We start from the raw sequence: 18,525 nt of genomic DNA, 5'->3' as shown, positions 1-18,525 counted from the left end.
AACCAGGTTTCAGAAACTAACAGATTCCAAATTTCTCATATCCAAAAATGCTGTGTACTAAAAACATTAACACAGAAATACTCCCTGCAAAATTTACACATATACAGCCAATTCATTAAACATTTAGGTTACTGGGCAGTAACCCTCAAACACACTCTGAGTCTGAAACTTGAACTTCAAGAGAAAGCACCATAACCCAAAGATATTATTGGAATTTCAGGCAAGAAAGCATCAGAAACCAGATACCCTCCAAAACCAAAAGCTAATCCCATTTGGAAAGGTTTTATTCTCTGATTCATGGTAGAAAAGTATTGCAACTGTACAAATATATTCAATAACAAAATTTACATTTTTAATAATCTAATTTAAAGGTTAAATCACAGGATCTCAGCCTTTTAAAAGTGTTACTTAAAGAGTTGGTGGTAAACCTACTGTATGCACACCTGATCAGCATGGAAGGAGGAGTGGATGCATGCTGTAGCCTCATCAATATCTTGCTTCCGTTCTAATGTGACTGATAATTATAATTCCAGTGAAATAGATACACCCTCACACAGTTTCCTATAAAATATCTACATAATCTATTGCAGGCCATGAGGAGACATAGAAAACTGTGACTGCTAACCATACAAATTCCAATGTTGTATATAATATCTATTTTCAAATTTTACATTTTTTTCAATTTGTTTCTTATTCATCTTTGTAATAAACAAAAATTAGAAACAACATGTAAATATATTGTTATTTACATTGTTGTTGTGCAATATATATATATATATATATATATATATATATATATATATATATATATATATATATATATATATATATATATATATATATATATATATATATATATATATATATGCACAGTCACCGACAATCACGATTAGAACTCCCGCCAACTTGAGCATCACATTGCACAAACTGGCAACTCACTCCTCAGTCTGATAAAACCTGCTGGGAGAAAATAACTACATGACAACTTAGGTTAGTCCCTCACATGTTTTTTGAAAGCACAGAATAATGGATTCAGTGTGTGACATATAGACAGAAGGGAAAGTTATCTTTTGTGACCACTCCTTGCTTCTGCTAACAAAATGGCTGTATTAGTTTTAAATAGTGTTCTACTGAGGTGATGTGTGATGCATGGAAAATACACAGGCCACGATTACATAGTAAAAATGTTGGAGTTTCATTGGAATGCTGAAATGATCAGAAAAATAAGCCATATAACTATTGCAAGTGAAAAGACTGTGAGTGCATTGGTGAAGAAATGGGACGAGGGACTCCACTCAGTCTTTTCACTCACAATAGTTATATGACTTATTTTTCTATTCATTTCACCATTCCGTTGAAACTCTAACATTAGTACTATGTAATCATGGCCTGTATATTTTCCAGGCATCACACATCACCTCAGTAGAACACTTTCTTTAGAACAAACACAGCCATTTTGTTTGCCGAAGCAAGGAGCACTCACAAGGGATAACTTTCCCTTATGTCAATATGTCACACACTGAATCTGTGTCTGATGACCTCTTCTCTAGGGCCCCTCTCTGTTGTGTTATGGTTAGTGTTGTTTCCCTTGGTGTAGGGATTGTTTGTAATGTTGCTCACCCAATTCCTCCTTCTGGGACAAGTTATGGTGTATTGAACACGTGTTAAAGTGCCATGTCGAGAGGCAAAGCTGTGTAAGGCTGCTGGTGATAGTGTGTTGCTTGCTGCTTGGGAAGCACCCTCAGTGTTGCTGGGGGCTGCTGTTGGCCATGCTGTTAGTACTTGTCAGGTGCTGGGTCCGAGCAGGAAAGTATGTAATGATGGATGTTAGCTTCCTCAAAGCAACAAAGTATTGGGTGTGATGAGAAGCGTTTGCATACGGGAACAGTTGCTGGGACCAGTGGGGCTGGCCCAGTGGCACATTGGCTGGGCTCATGTTGGAGCCAGGGTTTGCTTTGTGATGGCCACGTGTATCTATTTGGCTCCATGTGTGGGGATGGGTGTGCTGTGTCCTGGAAAGGAACAGCCGTTAGCTCACTGTGACGATGCTTGTGTCATCAAGGGGCTGGAGGGAGGAATGAGACATAATGATAAGTGTAGCTGTTCCTGACAGTCGGAAGCAGATTTGGTTGTGTCACACCTGGAAGGAATTTTGTTTTGTTAAGAGTAGCAAGATGGCCCCTCTTAGTTTTGCCAAGGAAGTGCCATTTTTGTTTTATCAATTTTATGGGTGTGGCACAGAGGCTCCATGGAGCCAGGAGTGGGCAAGTGGGAGTAATGGTGTTTGCAATGCAGGCCCAATTGAGAGTGTTGTTTGGCCAGTAAGCATTTTGCCTGGCACTGCCATGATAGTGCACCAGGAGACTACAGTCCCTAATGGGGTCATTGCATTCAATGTGCAAGGATGCAGGGATGTCTTTGCAAGGTGACTCTGAAACTTGTACAATGAGAAGATACAGATGAAGCAGGGTGTATAGTGAAGAGAGGAGGAGAGGTGAGAGTTGGCGGAGAAGTAGAGAAGGCAGAGGACCAAGAAGACAGCAAAGACAGAGGAGTGACCAGAGTCACAGGCAGAGTTGGCACAGCTATGGTTGCTGGAGAAGAGATCTCAATAAGATGCCCTGCAGGAGAAAGCTTGCATACCAATGGAGCAGAGAAGACCACAGGTCCTGGCATACTACCAGAGACAGATCTTGGAGGAGGAGTAAGAGGAGGAGAAAGAAGAAACAGCAGTTTGAGTTGGAGGGCCAAGTGGAAGCCCTGTTGTTTTCTGTTGTCATAGTATTCAATTATATTATCAGTATTGCAGTAATGATTGATACTTTGTAATTTGTATATGCCCTTTGTTTGAGTTTGATGTTGCACCCTATTAGTTGTATATTGATTGTGAATTTGTGTATTCCTAAAATTTTTGTATTACACACACACACACACACACACACACGCACGCACGCACGCACGTACGCACGCACACATACCACCACTCAGGCCTGCCTACCCTAAGACCTCAATGCTGCCAACACTCTCGGCAACTCCTCCCAAACCATCAGATAGCATGTGTGCTTACTAAATCCGCATGGCTCTTTTGTGGTTCAAAATCCCACATTCAGATTATATATTACAGAGGCTTACTTCCCTAATGTTTGATGAATCAGCTGACAGTAAATAGGGACCCCTTCTAATAAACCTTTTCAGTCTCAAACAAATACATACAGCAGAAGGAATGAAACGTTAACATAAAGTACTTAACAAATTACAAATTCCTAACAAATATTCCCATGAAGAAAAGTGAGCAGAGTTTTAACATTTGACAGCCAAGACTCAAGTTCCTGGACCATTTTGCGAAATTTTTGCTCATTCAGTCCATAATTACATGTCTTGAGATGCTGACTTTCCTCTTCACTGACCTTACTGCCTGGTATATGAGTCTGTAATTTTTTACGCCCACACTTATCAACTTGCCAACTACAGTGAGACCTCTTTTTGGGAGTAGGAAAGACTGACACCCACGCATTATAGAAAGCACTGGCAGAGTCACTCATGAGTATATCTGTTTCAAAGTTACCTATTCTGTCTTTTAGGGCTTGAAAAAATGTTGTTAATGCACATGAATCTTCTTTGTTTGAAATTAACCAAGCAACAGGTAAAATTTCTCCCATGCCATCTATAACCATTACTATAATAAGAAAATAATCAAATTGATTTGTTTCATGTAAGCTTTCAATACAAACACAATTTTTCCCATACTTTAAAAACATATCCTTTTGGAATTCTGTCTGAATCCCAATTAATATATCATTTGCATCATGCACATCTGATTCAACTCCTTTCCCTTTATAGTACAAAATTGGGCTGAGCTTTTGTGAACTCATTTCATGTACTAGTAAACTTATACAAGTGACATTCTCTGGCTGTCTTTCTTTCACATCAACACTTAAACGACTAATCCTATGCTTAATGTTATGAACATCTTTTCGAACTATGTATGCATCACGATCTGATGCCTGAACACTGCAGCGCACATCATCCAATATTGCCTCAATCTTAACTCCCTTAGCAAGGTGAGTTGCAACACGTTTCTGTATCCCATCAGACAGCCTCAGGTGAGCATAATCACAAGGATGGGTGTGATCAAGACAATACTCAGCAGTGCCCCGGTTGGTACTTCTGTCCAAAGTAAACTTAATAAAAGCAGGACATGTGGCACCTATCTTAGAGGAACCTTGTCTTTTCAAATTTCTTTTTCCCTCTCCTTTTGTTACAAAAAAGCCAGACCTATTGCAGTAAAAGTATTGCACAATAGCACTCTCTCTCTGTCGGGGCCCACAGTGCTGCACAAAGGAGGCTTTAGTTCGTCTCTCTTCCTCCTCCTTCCAATTTAAAAACTCTCCTTCTGTTGCAAAATCTTGAGTCTGAAGAGAAAGTTTCCTGTCATGATGATTTTCATAATGTTTTATCAAATCCACTACTCGAGGACATCTGGGGAAATAAAATATTCAATTAGAAAATCTATAAATGAACATAACACCAGAGAATGAAAAGGTCAGGTGGCTATCTATTTATCTATCTATTACATGATACCTGCTCCTACAGGCAACCTCAAAGAGATGGCCAAGATAAGGCTCCATAGGGTATTCGCTAACAATCCCACAAAAGGACAACTGACAACTGGGAAACACTGGAAGTCGTGACCACAAGACAAGATAATACAGATATATGCCATGGTTATGTCAGCAACAACTAGTTGTAGTGGAAGTTTTAAGCTATGTTGTGTGGAACTATGTAGTAACTGGAAGATATACTGGCAATTAATACATAATGGTGAGGTATAATATCTTACTCCTTCTAATACTGTGAATGATAAATTATCCATGCCATGACATGCTGCAAGCTGCATGTTCTAGCCATTCTCAAGTGGTCAAGGAAAATTGTCCCATAAGTTGTTAGTCATGACAAGAAGTCTCAATATGTAGTGTTTGACATAGAACAATTTTGAGATTGATTTTTTTTGGACTTGAAGATTTATTATACTTATTTTAAAAGCAATTCAGGCCATCTAGGAGGAATTTTATTGACAAATTTCTTGCTGAAAGGACAGCAACTTAGAAACTCCTGTAATACCATAGTATCATTCCTTATATGAACAGGCTAAAAAGAAAAATTGTGAAATCACAAGGGCAGAACTTGTAAAAAAAAAATTACCGAAACTGACTGAACAAGTTATAAACCCTAACAACCTTCTCCTATAAGATCAGAAGAATTTTTGTGATTTTCTTAATTTATTATAACAGCCAGGCCGATTTTATGACAAATTTTATGTTTTGTGGCAAATTTTACAATGCCAAAAAAACTTTTCCTAAATTTTTTAAGGTTTGAATGTATCATTTTTTTCTGAAAACTTTGAAAATATTTGAGGATTTTGGTCTTTCAAAGCTCTAGTATTATCAAAGGGCCATTCTTTAAATGAAGAGATGAAATTCATGGAAGGAACAGCTATTCTGAAATAACTGGGCTGATATTTTGAAAATTACTAGATAAATGAAGCTAAGGGCACAGAAATTCATATTTCTGCTGAAATTATGAGGGCAAAAATAACCCCATATGAGATCAGAGGAATCTTTAGGCTAAGATATACTAATTGTAAGAGCAACTCCAGTGACGTCAGAAAACCAAAAATTGTTCTTTTTTTTTCCTAAGGTCATGTCTGTAGAAAAGTAATTAGAAAGAAATATAAGATAAAAAATAATATAATTCTTTAAATTAAATATAATTCTTTGGCAAGCAAAAATCTTTGAGAATTTTTAAAAAATCAATAAATAGACATCACAAAACCAGTACTTTGAAAACAACAATAAGTGGAAACCACTGATGCAACAATGTCCTCCAATGGTATCAAGAGAGCTGTTGCACCTATAGACTTCTCATAGCTCAGAGAAATTTGGGAGGACTGAAAATTTCAGTCCATTTTTTCCAAGTCCAGACATTAGAAAAAGTTTTGTACTCTAAAAAAAAATAAATAAATAAATAAATAAATAAATAAATAAATAAATAAATAATAATATCATAGAACAAGTCCTTAAATCGGCAAAAAAGTCACATGACTAAAAAGCAATTCTGACATAAGATCTGATCCTTTCAAAAACAGCAAGAATCTTAGCATAAGTGATGTGCACCAAACTCTTCTAAAAAATCAAATTAGCTTTGCTGACTCAATATACTGTTCTTACTGTATTAATCAGACTAGTGTAATCAAAGAAATTTACTCAGCTCTGGTTTCCCTTAAAAAATTCACAAATCTTAAAAGAAACTGTCTAGGACCAAACATTTTTACATGTTTGGCTGAAATTTTGATCTTAAAAACTGAAGACTTTCTAAAGGAAAAGATACAATGAAGAAAAAATATCACTAACACTGGACATCACAGGGGCAGTTCTTTGAAAAATGGCTAAAATTTAAAAGTGGTTCTAGGCACACAAACCTCCTCCAATAAAGTTAAAAGACCTCTTCTTGTCCTTACCATTTTTTTATATTTATTATAAAAAAAAAAAGTCTGATGAGATATTTTATGGAACCAAGATTTTTTTTTTGCACATTTTTCTTAACTCTAGACTTTAAAAAAATACCAATATATTTTTTTTGCCCTAAAAAAAAAAAAAAAAAAAAATATATATATATATATATATATATATATATATATATATATATATATATATATATATATATATATATATATATATATATATATATATTAGAGGGCCATTCTTCTGACACAACTTTATGGGAATTAAACACCACTCAGAAAACACAAGGCTTGTCCTAATAAAAACAATAATTCAAACAGAAGGTATCATCCCACAAATCTCCTCCTAAGTGGAGTTTTCAGCCCATAGAAATCCCAACAGAAATCTGATATTTTTTTTTAATATCTTACATTAAAAAAATACTGTCATACTGTATTATGAAGAGGCAAAGTCATTCAGGTGAAAAACTATCCTGACATTCTGAAAATTACTTGAATTTTAGGAAAGATATTGCCCTGAAACCTCTTCTTATGGTGTCACAGAAATTTAGTGCTGTCACTTTTCAGAAACCTAGACCTTTTAAAATAAAAAAAAATAATAATAACTGCAGTACCTCATAACCACAATAATTTCCACAATAATTTCATATTATTGACACTTGTCCATTAGATGATGAATTTCTAAATCAGATCAGATCAAGTGAAAATACTAACCTGAATTCACAGTCCATACATTGAAGTGAATTTTTGTTTTTGCTTTCTTCTTTAGTTGCCTCAGGATGCTTTCTTTTCTTATGTTTCCAGAGTGCCTGTCTTGTAGACATTTGCACCTTACAGATGGGACATTCAAATACATTCTTTTTTGTCTTCATCTGTCAGAGAGAAAATATTACAATGCATACACAACAAAAATTGTCATTTTACACCTGACAAAATCTTAGTTCATGAATCTTCCATGTGACAAGAGCACATGGTTACCAGTGCACAGGGCATTTATGACATGATGATATTTGTGGATGCTGAAATACTGTTTTGATATCAAGGGTGTGTTTTCACAACCAAACATTGGCATTTAAACAATAACAATGGGATAACTTCAACTGAATATAATCTTATGCCTGCAACAGTTATGGTTTTATTAAAGGAAAATTAATAGAACCAATGTGTTCTCCTGAGTTACTACTCATTACAATATATTAAATATTATGAAGCAGTGATGAGCCAAACAGTTCTTCACAGTAACTGAATGTGTATGTGAATCTTCTTGAGTGAAAGGTCTGAGTTCAAATGTCACATTTGATGGCAAAATCTTTTTGAAATTCCTCCATTACATATGTGTATGCAATGAACAAAAGCAGTCTTACCATTTCTTGGTGACTAAAATCATCCTTCAGCCTTTTGCATGCTGGTTCTAGAGAGAGGTAGTGATGGCTTGGGTGGATTGTCTGAAATTCTGAAGCTTCAGACTGCTCCATGACTCAGGTACACTTGCTTTCCTAAAGTGCATAGTGAGTATTTAATATTCATATAATACCAGTACTCTCAAGTATTCAGAGTACTAAATATATACATAACCACCTAAAATAAAGTCATCACAGAGGGTAACATAATCAAAATGAACTTAAAATGCTGCAATAAGAATAACAGTAGCATGACCTCCATAACTTTTGTTGTCATGGTATTTCAATTATGCATCTCTGAAACTATGTAGAATGCAATATTTAGCTAGAAAAATCACATCAAACTGAACAAATTATGTCATACTGGAAGTGAAAGTAGAGGTTCTAAAATATACATAATTCACTTTCATCATATGCAATATGAAAACTAGTTCTATATTTACAAGGATAATAACCATTGCCACATCTCTGCCATTATCACTGCTCCTCAATTATTAATCAAATTACAAAAAAATTAAACAGAATTTGTCTTAAAAATGGTCTCCTCTCTCTCTCTCTCTCTCTCTCTCTCTCTCTCTCTCTCTCTCTCTCTCTCTCTCTCTCTCTCTCTCTCTCTCTCTCTCTTTCCAGTTTAAACTCAAAGACACACTACAAGTAAAACCAATCATTACACCCCAAAATCATTTGTGCAGCAGCAGAGAACCCTAAGTCCTTGTCCTGTTGATCAGCACATTGTATTGAGACATTTATAAGTAAATTTCAATTGGTTTCTGGGGCAGAGGTTCCCAGCTCTTTTCTCATCCCATACCACTTAGAGGTCCTGTACCGTCATCGTGTACCACCTGGTTCCAGGTTCAAGTATTGAGTAACTTGCTTTTATATAGTATTTTTATAGTCAGAAGAACATTTAGATGTAGGCTGAGCCCCATTAGATACTCTGTCACATCACACAATTTCTCCTCAATATATCAGTTGTTTTTACTTTCTATTGAAATTCAAATATTAAATACTGATTATTTAGCTCATCAAATCATGTAGTGCTACAAATGGTTTGGGTTTTAAGATAATAGTCTTGGTTTTACATAAATATCACAACATTTGATAACATAGCTTTGTGATGTCTGGCAGGTTGAAAGCACATGGGGTGCTTATTGGTAGGGTCAGGTCAGAGAGAGGGGTAGCTCAGGGGTCATTCCCTCACAGGCCGCCACCCACGATGAAAGCAATACAAACCTCAATAAATTTTTTTTTTTTAAACCTACCTTGGCTTTTATCGGTAATTAGGTGGTGTGGAAAAGAAGTCAAAACACAAATGAATTATAGAAAAATTATTCACACAAAAGCGCACAATACTGAGAGAGAGAGAGAGAGAGAGAGAGAGAGAGAGAGAGAGAGAGAGAGAGAGAGAGAGAGAGAGAGAGAGAGAGAGAGAGAGAGAGAGAGAGAGATGAGGTAGGAGGGTAAGTCACCTGTCCTTTCCACCAAGATGTTAAACTGATAACTGGTCTTGTAGAGGCATAGCAATGCAGCTCATAGGGAATTTCTCTACTCAGCCAATAGCCAAACATTCTTCCAATAGTAAAAAAGTGAACCAAGTATTAACTTGCTAAACATTCTACACTTATTAACTAGCAATGCAAATAATTACTTAATACTATACCTGTAAAAAATTTCATAGCACTATGTGACTAAAGTATAGCACTAATGCTAAAGGAAACACGCTAAACCACTGTGGGTTGCCAAAATCTGTCAACATAATGAAAACTGCATAGAGTAAAAATATAGGAACACATAAGGCAGTAAATATTTCTGTGAAGAAACAATGAACTAAGAATCGCACATTCCCAAAAGTGGATATGCGATGGAAGTCCCTCACGTACATGTACCATAGGTTGAGAACCACTAACCCAGATAAACTAACAAAGTGTTGAGAAAATGCAAGTTAAATGCCTGTGTAGTCTGCCACCTCCTTGGAATATTATCTCATAAAACGCAATTTGAGTTTCTCCGTAATTCACCATTTCCGCGGAATATCAACGAGTAAACAGTAAGATCCAAGATAAGACTTAAGCCCGTCACCTTCAAAACAAAAATATCAAACAATAATATTAGGTATGTAGCCACCTGTCAAAATGTAACCATTTCTATGTAATGATGAAATATTTTCAAATTACTTGGATAAGCACCACTATAAGTAATCTAACTGAAACTGTCACTAATCAACAAACTAAAAGTGAACCTAACAATTCTTCAACTATTTTTTTATGTAACTCCATTCCAGAGCAACTTAAACTTATATTTTTTTCCAACTACGTACTTGTAATGTGCTAAGACATAGAAATCAGAGGAACACAGATAGTGGGTTGAATGCCTCCATCACCTCCCTTACACCTGCCTACTTGCTGCCGTGTTTATTGTTTACAACTGGTGACAGAAAACTTGTCCTTTAGGCGATAACTTCTCAAATCAACGTGGTGGGACAATCTTCATGCTTATTGCTCTAATGATAATTAATGAATTATGATAATATACCCTGAATAACAGATAATGAATGAAAAAGCAAGGGGTCACAATCTGCAGCTTGCTACACTAATAATTAACAGCATATATACAGTTTACAGATGGACTACCTACATTTTTTTTTTTTTCATGTTTTATTTATTTATTTTTATTTATTTATTTTTATCTATTTATTTATTTATTTATTTTTCTCATGACGAAATCATAAGGTGTACAAGTTGAAGGTACGGGATGTCGATATAAGTCTTTCCTACAAATCATGTTAAAATTCTGACGTTTTAGTACATGCATTATCAGTCACAAAGCCATGGTTCAACCCCAGTCAAGAGATCCCTGTCAGGTAGATCGAGTCTTCATAATTTTACGCACGTCTTATGTGTAGTTTTCCTTAACTTCAACTTTTTTTATTTATTTATTTATTTTTTTTTTTTTTAGGTGGTGTTAGAGGTTAAGTATTAACTGTACATAATGTTATTAATCAATTCAATCTTCCTTGTTTCCTACCTAATACTAATCGAATGAGATAGTTTAGTGGACTGTCTTGCCTTATCTTGATGTGTGATACTTGCGGTACTGATAAAACTTCTTACACCGACGAAATCAGTTTGCTACAGACATATACTTTACTATAGTACTATAATACTGTGTTATCAGAATAATACTAGTTATGTTTCGGAAATTCCGCCAACACACACACACACTATAGTTGTACGAATATGTGTATGTAGCAGCCCTATAGATGGGCACATGAGCATGCAGCGTGTGAGGTAATCTCGTATGTGAGTACATATGAGTGTGTGAGTACACATGTGAGTAAATATGAGTACATTAACACTGGTACTTAAAATGAAAAATTAACATTATGAAGTAAATTTACATATTTTATTGAATAATAGGTATGACATGCAATTTAACATAATACTATGATTCTGAACACACATGTATGCATATAACGACCAATGATATCAAATATTCATGTGACTGATATCAAATTTCCTATTGATTTTGAACAGTATAAAGGAGTGTTTTTATTTTCCTTTTAAAAGACATAAGGTTTGACTTTTTTTTTTCAAATGTGTAGATAATTAATTCCATACTGTAGGACCATGACATACAATTCTATTTTTATAAAGTGTGGTATTGAACCGAGGACATTGTAGGTTCGTGTTGTTTCTTCTTTGTTGGTCTTGTTGTCAATGAATGTGAAGATTTCTGATTTTAATTAAAAGTTCTATACAATAACAATAGTAAAAATTATTTATGAATAGAATAAACATTCAATAAATTTCATGTTAAAAATATATCAGATGTAGAATCTTTTTTTTTTTTAAGGATGGGGCGCGTCAGCAAAAAAAAAATCGATTTTTTTACCAACCTTGAATTTTTTTTTTATTTCTTATAGTTTGGTCACCCTTGAAATCTGCTGTTTTTTTTTTTTTTTTTTTTGTGAAAATGGCATCTTGATACCACAATTCCTTCCGTGTTTATTTGCATTTCCTTTATAGGTTCCTTTAAAGGTACCGCGCACCGCAGGCTTGTCACTATTCACAACTCTGAAGTTCTCTCTCTCTCTCTCTCTCTCTCTCTCTCTCTCTTATTTTATTTATTTTTTTTTATTTATTTATTTATTTTTTTTTTTTTTCTTATTTTGCGATATATAGTAATATGAAGCGCACTGGCAACTTAAGGGGGCAGGCCACCACGAGCGTCGCACCTCACCTCAAGGTCTCTCGAGATGTCCATAACAGAGATGGTGTGCGAGAAAGCCGTTCGTCTGACTGTCTTTCCGCCTTGATTAGTTTCCCTTGACAGTACTCCCTCAGGTTGGATACTACTTCTGCCAAGTAAATCTACAATCATGACGCGTCCTTCCAAACAAAAGATGCGGCTGAGGGAAAGAATTCAAGCTTTACAAAAAAAGAAAAAAGCGAAACAAGCGGAAATATTGTTAATATATAAGAGAATGTAAAAGACATAGGTGTGATTAATGATAAACATATGAATTTCAATTAACAAATAAATGGTATTGTAAAGGTGGCACGACTTACTTTACGAAATATTGCCTTCATAAAGAAATATTTTGATGCACATTGTTAAGAAACTCATACATAACTATGTCATTAATAGATTATTGTAATTCTCTGTATTATAACTTGCCTAAGTATCAGCTGAAGAAAATCAAATTATTATAAACAAAGCAGTTAGATTAATAATGAACTTGCCAGCAATATGAGAGGATCACACTAGTTCTCACTGAACTACACTGGTTGCCAGTTAAAACTAGAATCATATGTAAAATTTGTGTTATGATATATGTGGCAATGAAGACTAGGAAGCCTGAATACTTGAGGAAACTATTACAACCATTTGAATTACAGACATATATTGTAGTAAGACATGCTTCAGATAGCAATTGACTCTTAGAACCAAGATGTAACACAGACATTGGTTATAGAGCCTTTAAAAACTGTGCCCCAAGACTAATAGACTTCCAAGTGCTGTTAAGAGCAATGAAAATGTGGATCTGTTTAGAAGATTAAAAACATTCTTGTCCACTAACTGCTATGATATGGAGGACAAGAGCATTAGAGGTAATTATGCATTATATTTTGTAGGGTGAACTATGTTAAAATGATAGGGGATATTATTGTGTTACTATGAGTAAGTCAGTATGATTATGTTATTTACTACGAAGTGTCATTGTGATAATTAAGTCTTATGGAAGAAAACATACTGTACTATTGTAAGTGGCTACTAGTGAGTCAGTATTAATGTTTTTAATTGATTTTAGCATCATAGTACCTACACTAGTAATATAATTACCATTATTACTGTGTGTGAACTTTGTTGTATTAGTGTGTTTGAGTAAGTATCACTGTGTTAGTTTCCTATTTTAAATCTTGAACTTCGGCTTGAGTGAATTCCAGACCCTTGGTTAAAGTACTCACTAATTGTCACTTCCATTGACGAGATCCTGGCTTCGAACTGTTTCACTAAAACGTCCATAACACTCCAAAAGGTTCTCTCTTGCGAATCTAGTAATAGTTTAATGGAGTTGGTATCCATTGCAAGCAGAAACAACACTATAGAAACAACACTGTAGAGCAGCAGGTTGTCCAAGTCTTGCATCCAAGTACAGGAAGTTTTAAAAGCAGCAGTTTATAACTTTGAGGTGAAGCAGCAGGAGCGACCACGTCTTGTAAGTACGGAAGCCAGCCAGTGTGTGTGTGTGTGTGCGCGCATACATAGTTTAAGCAGCAATCACCATTAGCAGTAATAAATCGTCATGACTCGTTGTTATGTCTTGCAAGCTAGAATAGATGTAGTTAGGTATCGCCAGGCAGAGGTGACGACACTGGGAGGCAGGAATTGAGGCACTCCATGGCACTGAGAGACAGAGAGAGTACAGAGACCGCGACGCGATAAGACCCGTGAGCGAGAGAAAGGGAAAGAGAGCTGAGCCCTTGTAGAATTCGCGTGTGAAACTGACTGACTGTGAAGGTGAGTGTCTGTTGCCCCTGTGCCTGCCTGCGTGTCGTGACTGTATTGCACGGTGACTTGTATACTTGTATATATGGACATACAGCAAAGCATGTTTTCCTGCTCTGTGTGACTGTTCTCACTGAGAGTGACCGAGTCAGAGCCACGGCTGTTCCCAGCCGCCTAACCCTTTACCCCGACATACACGCCCCGAATCCTTCAAAGATGTGAAACGCCCCTTGCCTGCTGGTGGGAAGTTTGCTTCAACACACACACATACACACACACACACACACACACACACAGTAATAGAAACATCTGTCATTAACCGGGTTCGCATGTACTAAATTGTGAGATCAGCTATGTACAAACTGAAAATCACTTTTTTTTTTTATATATGAAGGGCACCGGCCAAGAGCAACAAAACAATGATAATAAAAAAAAAAAATTAAAAAAAGCCCAATGAGGTACCGGTCCCCGAACAGTGTCAAAAGTGGTAGTCAAAAATTACAGGATAAGTGTCTTGAAACCTCCCTCTTGAAAGAGTTCAAGTCATAGGAAGGTGGAAATGCAGAAGCAGGCAGGGAGTTCCAAAGTTTACCAGAGAAAGAGATGAATGATTGAGAGTACTAGTTAACTCTTACATTAGAGAAGTGGACAGAATAGGGGTGAGAGAAAGAAGAAAGTCTTGTGCAGCGAGGCCGCGGGAGGAGGTGGGGGATATAATTAGCAAGATCAGAAGAGCAGTTGGCATGAAAGTAGCGGTAGAAGATAGCAAAAGATGTAACATTGAGGCAATGAGAAAGAGGCTGAAGAGAGGCAGTTAGAGAAGAAAAGTTGATAAGACGAAAAGCTTTTGATTCCACCCCGTCTAAAAGAGCAATATGAGTGGAACCCCTCCATACATGTGAAGCATACTCTATACATGGACAGATAAGGCCTCTGTACAGATTTAGCAGCGGGCGGGGGGGGAGGGGGAGGATATATATATATATATATATATATATATATATATATATATATATATATATATATATATATATATATATATATATATATATATATATATATATATATATATATATATATATATATATATATCACCCTTGATAAATATAAATTACAATTTGCAACAATTTCATTATATTATGTACACAAAATCCTACCCAAATTTTCGCGGCACACCAAGATAATGGAGGCTCACTAGTGTGCCGCGGCACACTTTGAGAATCACTGCTCTACGTTGAGAGATACCAAAGTGATAATTATCTCCGTAATAGGAAAAATAACGGGTGCTGTAGGGCAGTGGTTCCCAATCTTTTTCCAAGTTCATGCACCCTTCTGTGAGCTCATGAGAAATTCGTACCCTCGCGTCTGGGATGGTTAATTAAAAAACATTAATAATTCACGTTTTTCTTTAGTTTTAAGACTAAAAATACATAAACCAGATAATAGGTGATTTAAGCTGGCGAGCAACTTAAAGGACGTTCCATCAGTGACTGGGAGGGATTTTAATTTTTAAACGAGTCGCAGATCCGGTCATACAGAGCCTGCCTGCACACACCACGCCAAGTGTCGCGCCGCTGTGATGGTTGCGGCGAGTGTTGTTATAAATAACTCTGTGTTTTCACTATGTGGAGCTTTATCTGTTTTCTGACCACACTATCGTATTCACGAGTTTTTTTTTTTTTTTTCCTATTTGATGTAATAATATATATTAGCATTCAATGATTAACTGTTGAAAATAGCGAGCATAAGTAAAACTTGTTATTAACATTTTCTTAACATCTTCACAGTTCATCTCTTCGTAATACCATTTTTATTTTTGTTTTGTCAAGTTTTTACAATACATCTTGATTCTACAGTCACTGCTGAGTCGGATGGTGTCAACTAAAAATGGCTATCACGTATATAAAGTGAGTTATGGCGTGTAATTCGCGCATCTTGCGCTCTTTAGCTCGAGCTGTAGTGATGAGGTGATAGTTGCGCGAGTTGCTAAAGCAGAAACCTTCGCTCACATGCAGATAAGTCGAAATATGCAAAATACGGCTAAACGGTGGGTCTGACGAAGAAATTTTATAAAATAAGAAAGATACGACGCCAAAAATTACAAGTTGGGAGGTGTTTCCGAGAATGAAATCGCAATTTTTATATGTGATGGACACCACAAGATGTACCCTCCAGGGGCCAGATGGAGCGGTGGGTTGTAGAGATGTGCGGCAACAAAATTCCCCCTCGAGGAATAAAATGGCGCCACATAAATAGGCAACTTTAAGGGAATGAGGCACGGCAAGCAACAAGAGTAAATTATATTTACGTTCATATGATAAACACATATGAAACATCATTTAGCAGCTATCCATCCGATTCCTGCCATGACGAGTTTCCGTCGTGTTCGCAAACGACTGGATAATTTACCCAATCGTGCCACCGTGAATTTCGTACACGACAAAATTGTATTTGGAGCGGATTAACAGTATATCTATCATATAAATATATAGTAACAACAAAATAAGGCTGCATAATAAATATATGAGAACAACAGCTGGCTCGCTCAGACGCTGATCGCCTCCCGGCCTCCATCAGAGAAGTAAGAGATCAGCCTGGACACGTGGGAACCGCCAGCGTTGATGATGTCCACGATGTCCGGCTTGAGCGCGGCGCTGCCGACCAGGAACCCGTCCACGTCCCTCAGCCGCGCCAGCTCCTCACAGTTACCAGAGGACACCGATCCTGCGTAGATGAGGCGCGTGCTGTCGGCGACATCGTTGCTCACGTTCTGCCGCAGCCACTCCCGGATCATGGCCATGGCCTCCTGCACCTGGGCCGGCGTGGCCAGCACCCCCGTGTTGCTGGCCCACAGCGCCTCGAAGGCCACCACCACGCGGGACCAGTCGGAGATGGATGCCGCCAGGGACTCCATCTGTGCAGCCAGAACCTGCTGTGTGAGGCCCTCATCGCGGTCCGCCTTCGTCTCGCACACACACGCCACAATCTGCAACACCCTCCGTCTTAGTCCTCCCGCCCACCTTCCTCCCTCTATTATTGACCACCCACTCCTTCGTGTCGTCATTAGGATCTGCCTTTGACGCCTCTCGCCCAACCACCTACCTTGAGTCCTGCTTTCTGGGCGTGGGCCACCTTCTGGCCGATCAACTCGTCACACTCCTGGAACAACGTCCGCCTCTCGGGATGGCCCAGTATCACCCACTCGCACCCGCAGTCCTGGATCATGGCTGGCGAGATCTCGCCGCTGAAGTTCCCTTTCGCCTCCTGCCGCACACAACAACACAAGTCATCAGTATCCTGACGGTGTCGCCACACGCAGGAGGCATCACGCAACACACTCACTGACCTCCATGTCAGCCCGACAACCACACACTCACCTTGAAGCAGTTCTGCGCCGCCACGCCGATGGTGGGCGGCAGCTGTTGGCGGGCGTACTCCAGGTAGCACGACGGACACCCAACCACCACCTCTGTTGGGGCGAGACAACCAGTGCAACAGTCAGTCTTAACACCAAAGCTTGTCATTATATATCAGCCGCATTGATACAGTACACGTATTCACTGTGTTGCTGACAGTGTAAAGGGAACTGACCTGTGTGTTTGGAGAGGGAAGCAGCGGTCATCATCTTAACAATGCCGTCGATGCGCGCCTTGTCAACGTTCATCTTCCAGTTGCCGATCACGAAAAATCTCTTGGAGCCAACCATTTTGAGTGCAAAGGGAGAGGCGTTGCGACTGTCTGTTGTTGTGGCGAGGCCAAAGGTGGCTGAGAGTGTGTGGCTGTCCTGGTGCGGCGGTCGTTTTATATCAGTAGGCTATCAGGATGTAAAGGTTGCCACCAGTTTCCTTGCCGAGAAACTGTCTTACGCTCGTGACGAATGAAAGGTATTACCCTAACCCTCTGACGCGGGAAATTATTTTCCTTCCCGTTTTAGTGAAAGAACCGAGTCATCTGACATGCTATTGGTAAAACTAGTAATTACAGCTGTTCACTTTCATCGTTGTTCCATGAAAAATGAAATGGAAATTACTTAATTATATAAACGTAATCTCGTAAAGTCGGGTTTCCTCTAACGCGATCATTTTCTTCAGCAAGGCCGTCGCATTATAGTAGTATCGCTTTATTTCCCTCTGTACTCTCACCCAAAGTCCCCTTTTTGAGCATTTACTCATTCGTAACACTCACTTCTCTAGTTTTTAACCTGAGTTATTTGAAAGGATGACTCGATACACCATATGCAGTGAAAAGAGTCGTTCAATTTACATGAGGAACTCTCGATTCTTATTTTATTACTCAAGAGCGAACCGCCGAGAGGTGGCGGCGGGCGGACAAGTGCTTTGAGTGTGAAAAGTCGCGTGTCTTTGCATACTCAGAGTGGATCTTTGTGCGTAAGAATAGCCTTTACTGCATCTTTAGACAGCCTTAGATGAAAATCGCGAAACAAATTCGTGTTAGAGGACGATCGACAGTGAGTATACGTACGTATTGCGTGCCGCCATAACGTTGCTCGTGTGCCACCGTTTTTACAGCACTCCTGTCCCCCGTGACAGAAGCAGAGCACTCGCAGCAAGCCTACCAGAATCTTTCAACAAGAGA

General features: G+C 37.9%; 2 protein-coding genes across 5 annotated transcripts; both read right to left on the bottom strand.

Moving 5' to 3' along the window:
• Positions 1-266: 266 nt before the first annotated feature.
• LOC135101645 (uncharacterized) lies at positions 267-14,810 on the bottom strand. 4 transcript variants are annotated; one of them, XM_064005916.1, is made up of 5 exons: positions 13,389-14,810; positions 12,160-12,328; positions 7,885-8,016; positions 7,235-7,392; positions 267-4,479 (listed from the first exon to the last, which is right to left on the bottom strand). In XM_064005916.1, exons 3-5 carry the CDS (start codon positions 7,993-7,995, stop codon positions 3,264-3,266), a joined length of 1,485 nt encoding a protein of 494 aa, XP_063861986.1. In that variant the 5' UTR covers positions 7,996-8,016; positions 12,160-12,328; positions 13,389-14,810; the 3' UTR covers positions 267-3,263. The 4 variants fall into 4 exon arrangements, with proteins under 4 accessions (XP_063861986.1, XP_063861987.1, XP_063861985.1 ...); XM_064005917.1 differs by having other exon boundaries at positions 12,160-12,277; XM_064005915.1 differs by lacking the exons at positions 12,160-12,328; positions 13,389-14,810 and adding an exon at positions 10,238-10,394.
• Positions 14,811-16,214: 1,404 nt separating this feature from the next.
• Positions 16,215-17,723, bottom strand: LOC135101643 (triosephosphate isomerase-like). Its single transcript, XM_064005911.1, has 4 exons — positions 17,521-17,723; positions 17,307-17,398; positions 17,032-17,193; positions 16,215-16,915 (listed from the first exon to the last, which is right to left on the bottom strand). Exons 1-4 carry the CDS (start codon positions 17,633-17,635, stop codon positions 16,475-16,477), a joined length of 810 nt encoding a protein of 269 aa, XP_063861981.1. The 5' UTR covers positions 17,636-17,723; the 3' UTR covers positions 16,215-16,474.
• Positions 17,724-18,525: the final 802 nt, after the last annotated feature.

Source organism: Scylla paramamosain, chromosome 6 (assembly GCF_035594125.1).
Source record: "Scylla paramamosain isolate STU-SP2022 chromosome 6, ASM3559412v1, whole genome shotgun sequence".
Taxonomy (NCBI): domain Eukaryota; kingdom Metazoa; phylum Arthropoda; class Malacostraca; order Decapoda; family Portunidae; genus Scylla; species Scylla paramamosain.
This window is presented reverse-complemented; position numbering and strand designations above follow the sequence as displayed.

Excerpts from the sequence above, each read along its gene's own strand:
- LOC135101645 (XM_064005916.1), bottom strand. The coding sequence starts at position 7,995 with ATGGAGCAGTCTGAAGCTTCAGAATTTCAGACAATCCACCCAAGCCAT. Across the intron at positions 7,393-7,884 it reads ATTTTAGTCACCAAGAAATG|ATGAAGACAAAAAAGAATGT; the intron begins GTAAGACTGCTT and ends TCTCTCTGACAG. Across the intron at positions 4,480-7,234 it reads TGTATGGACTGTGAATTCAG|ATGTCCTCGAGTAGTGGATT; the intron begins GTTAGTATTTTC and ends TTATTTCCCCAG.
- LOC135101643 (XM_064005911.1), bottom strand. The coding sequence starts at position 17,635 with ATGGTTGGCTCCAAGAGATTTTTCGTGATCGGCAACTGGAAGATGAAC. Across the intron at positions 17,399-17,520 it reads TTCCCTCTCCAAACACACAG|AGGTGGTGGTTGGGTGTCCG; the intron begins GTCAGTTCCCTT and ends TCGCCCCAACAG. Across the intron at positions 17,194-17,306 it reads CGGCGCAGAACTGCTTCAAG|GAGGCGAAAGGGAACTTCAG; the intron begins GTGAGTGTGTGG and ends TGTGTGCGGCAG.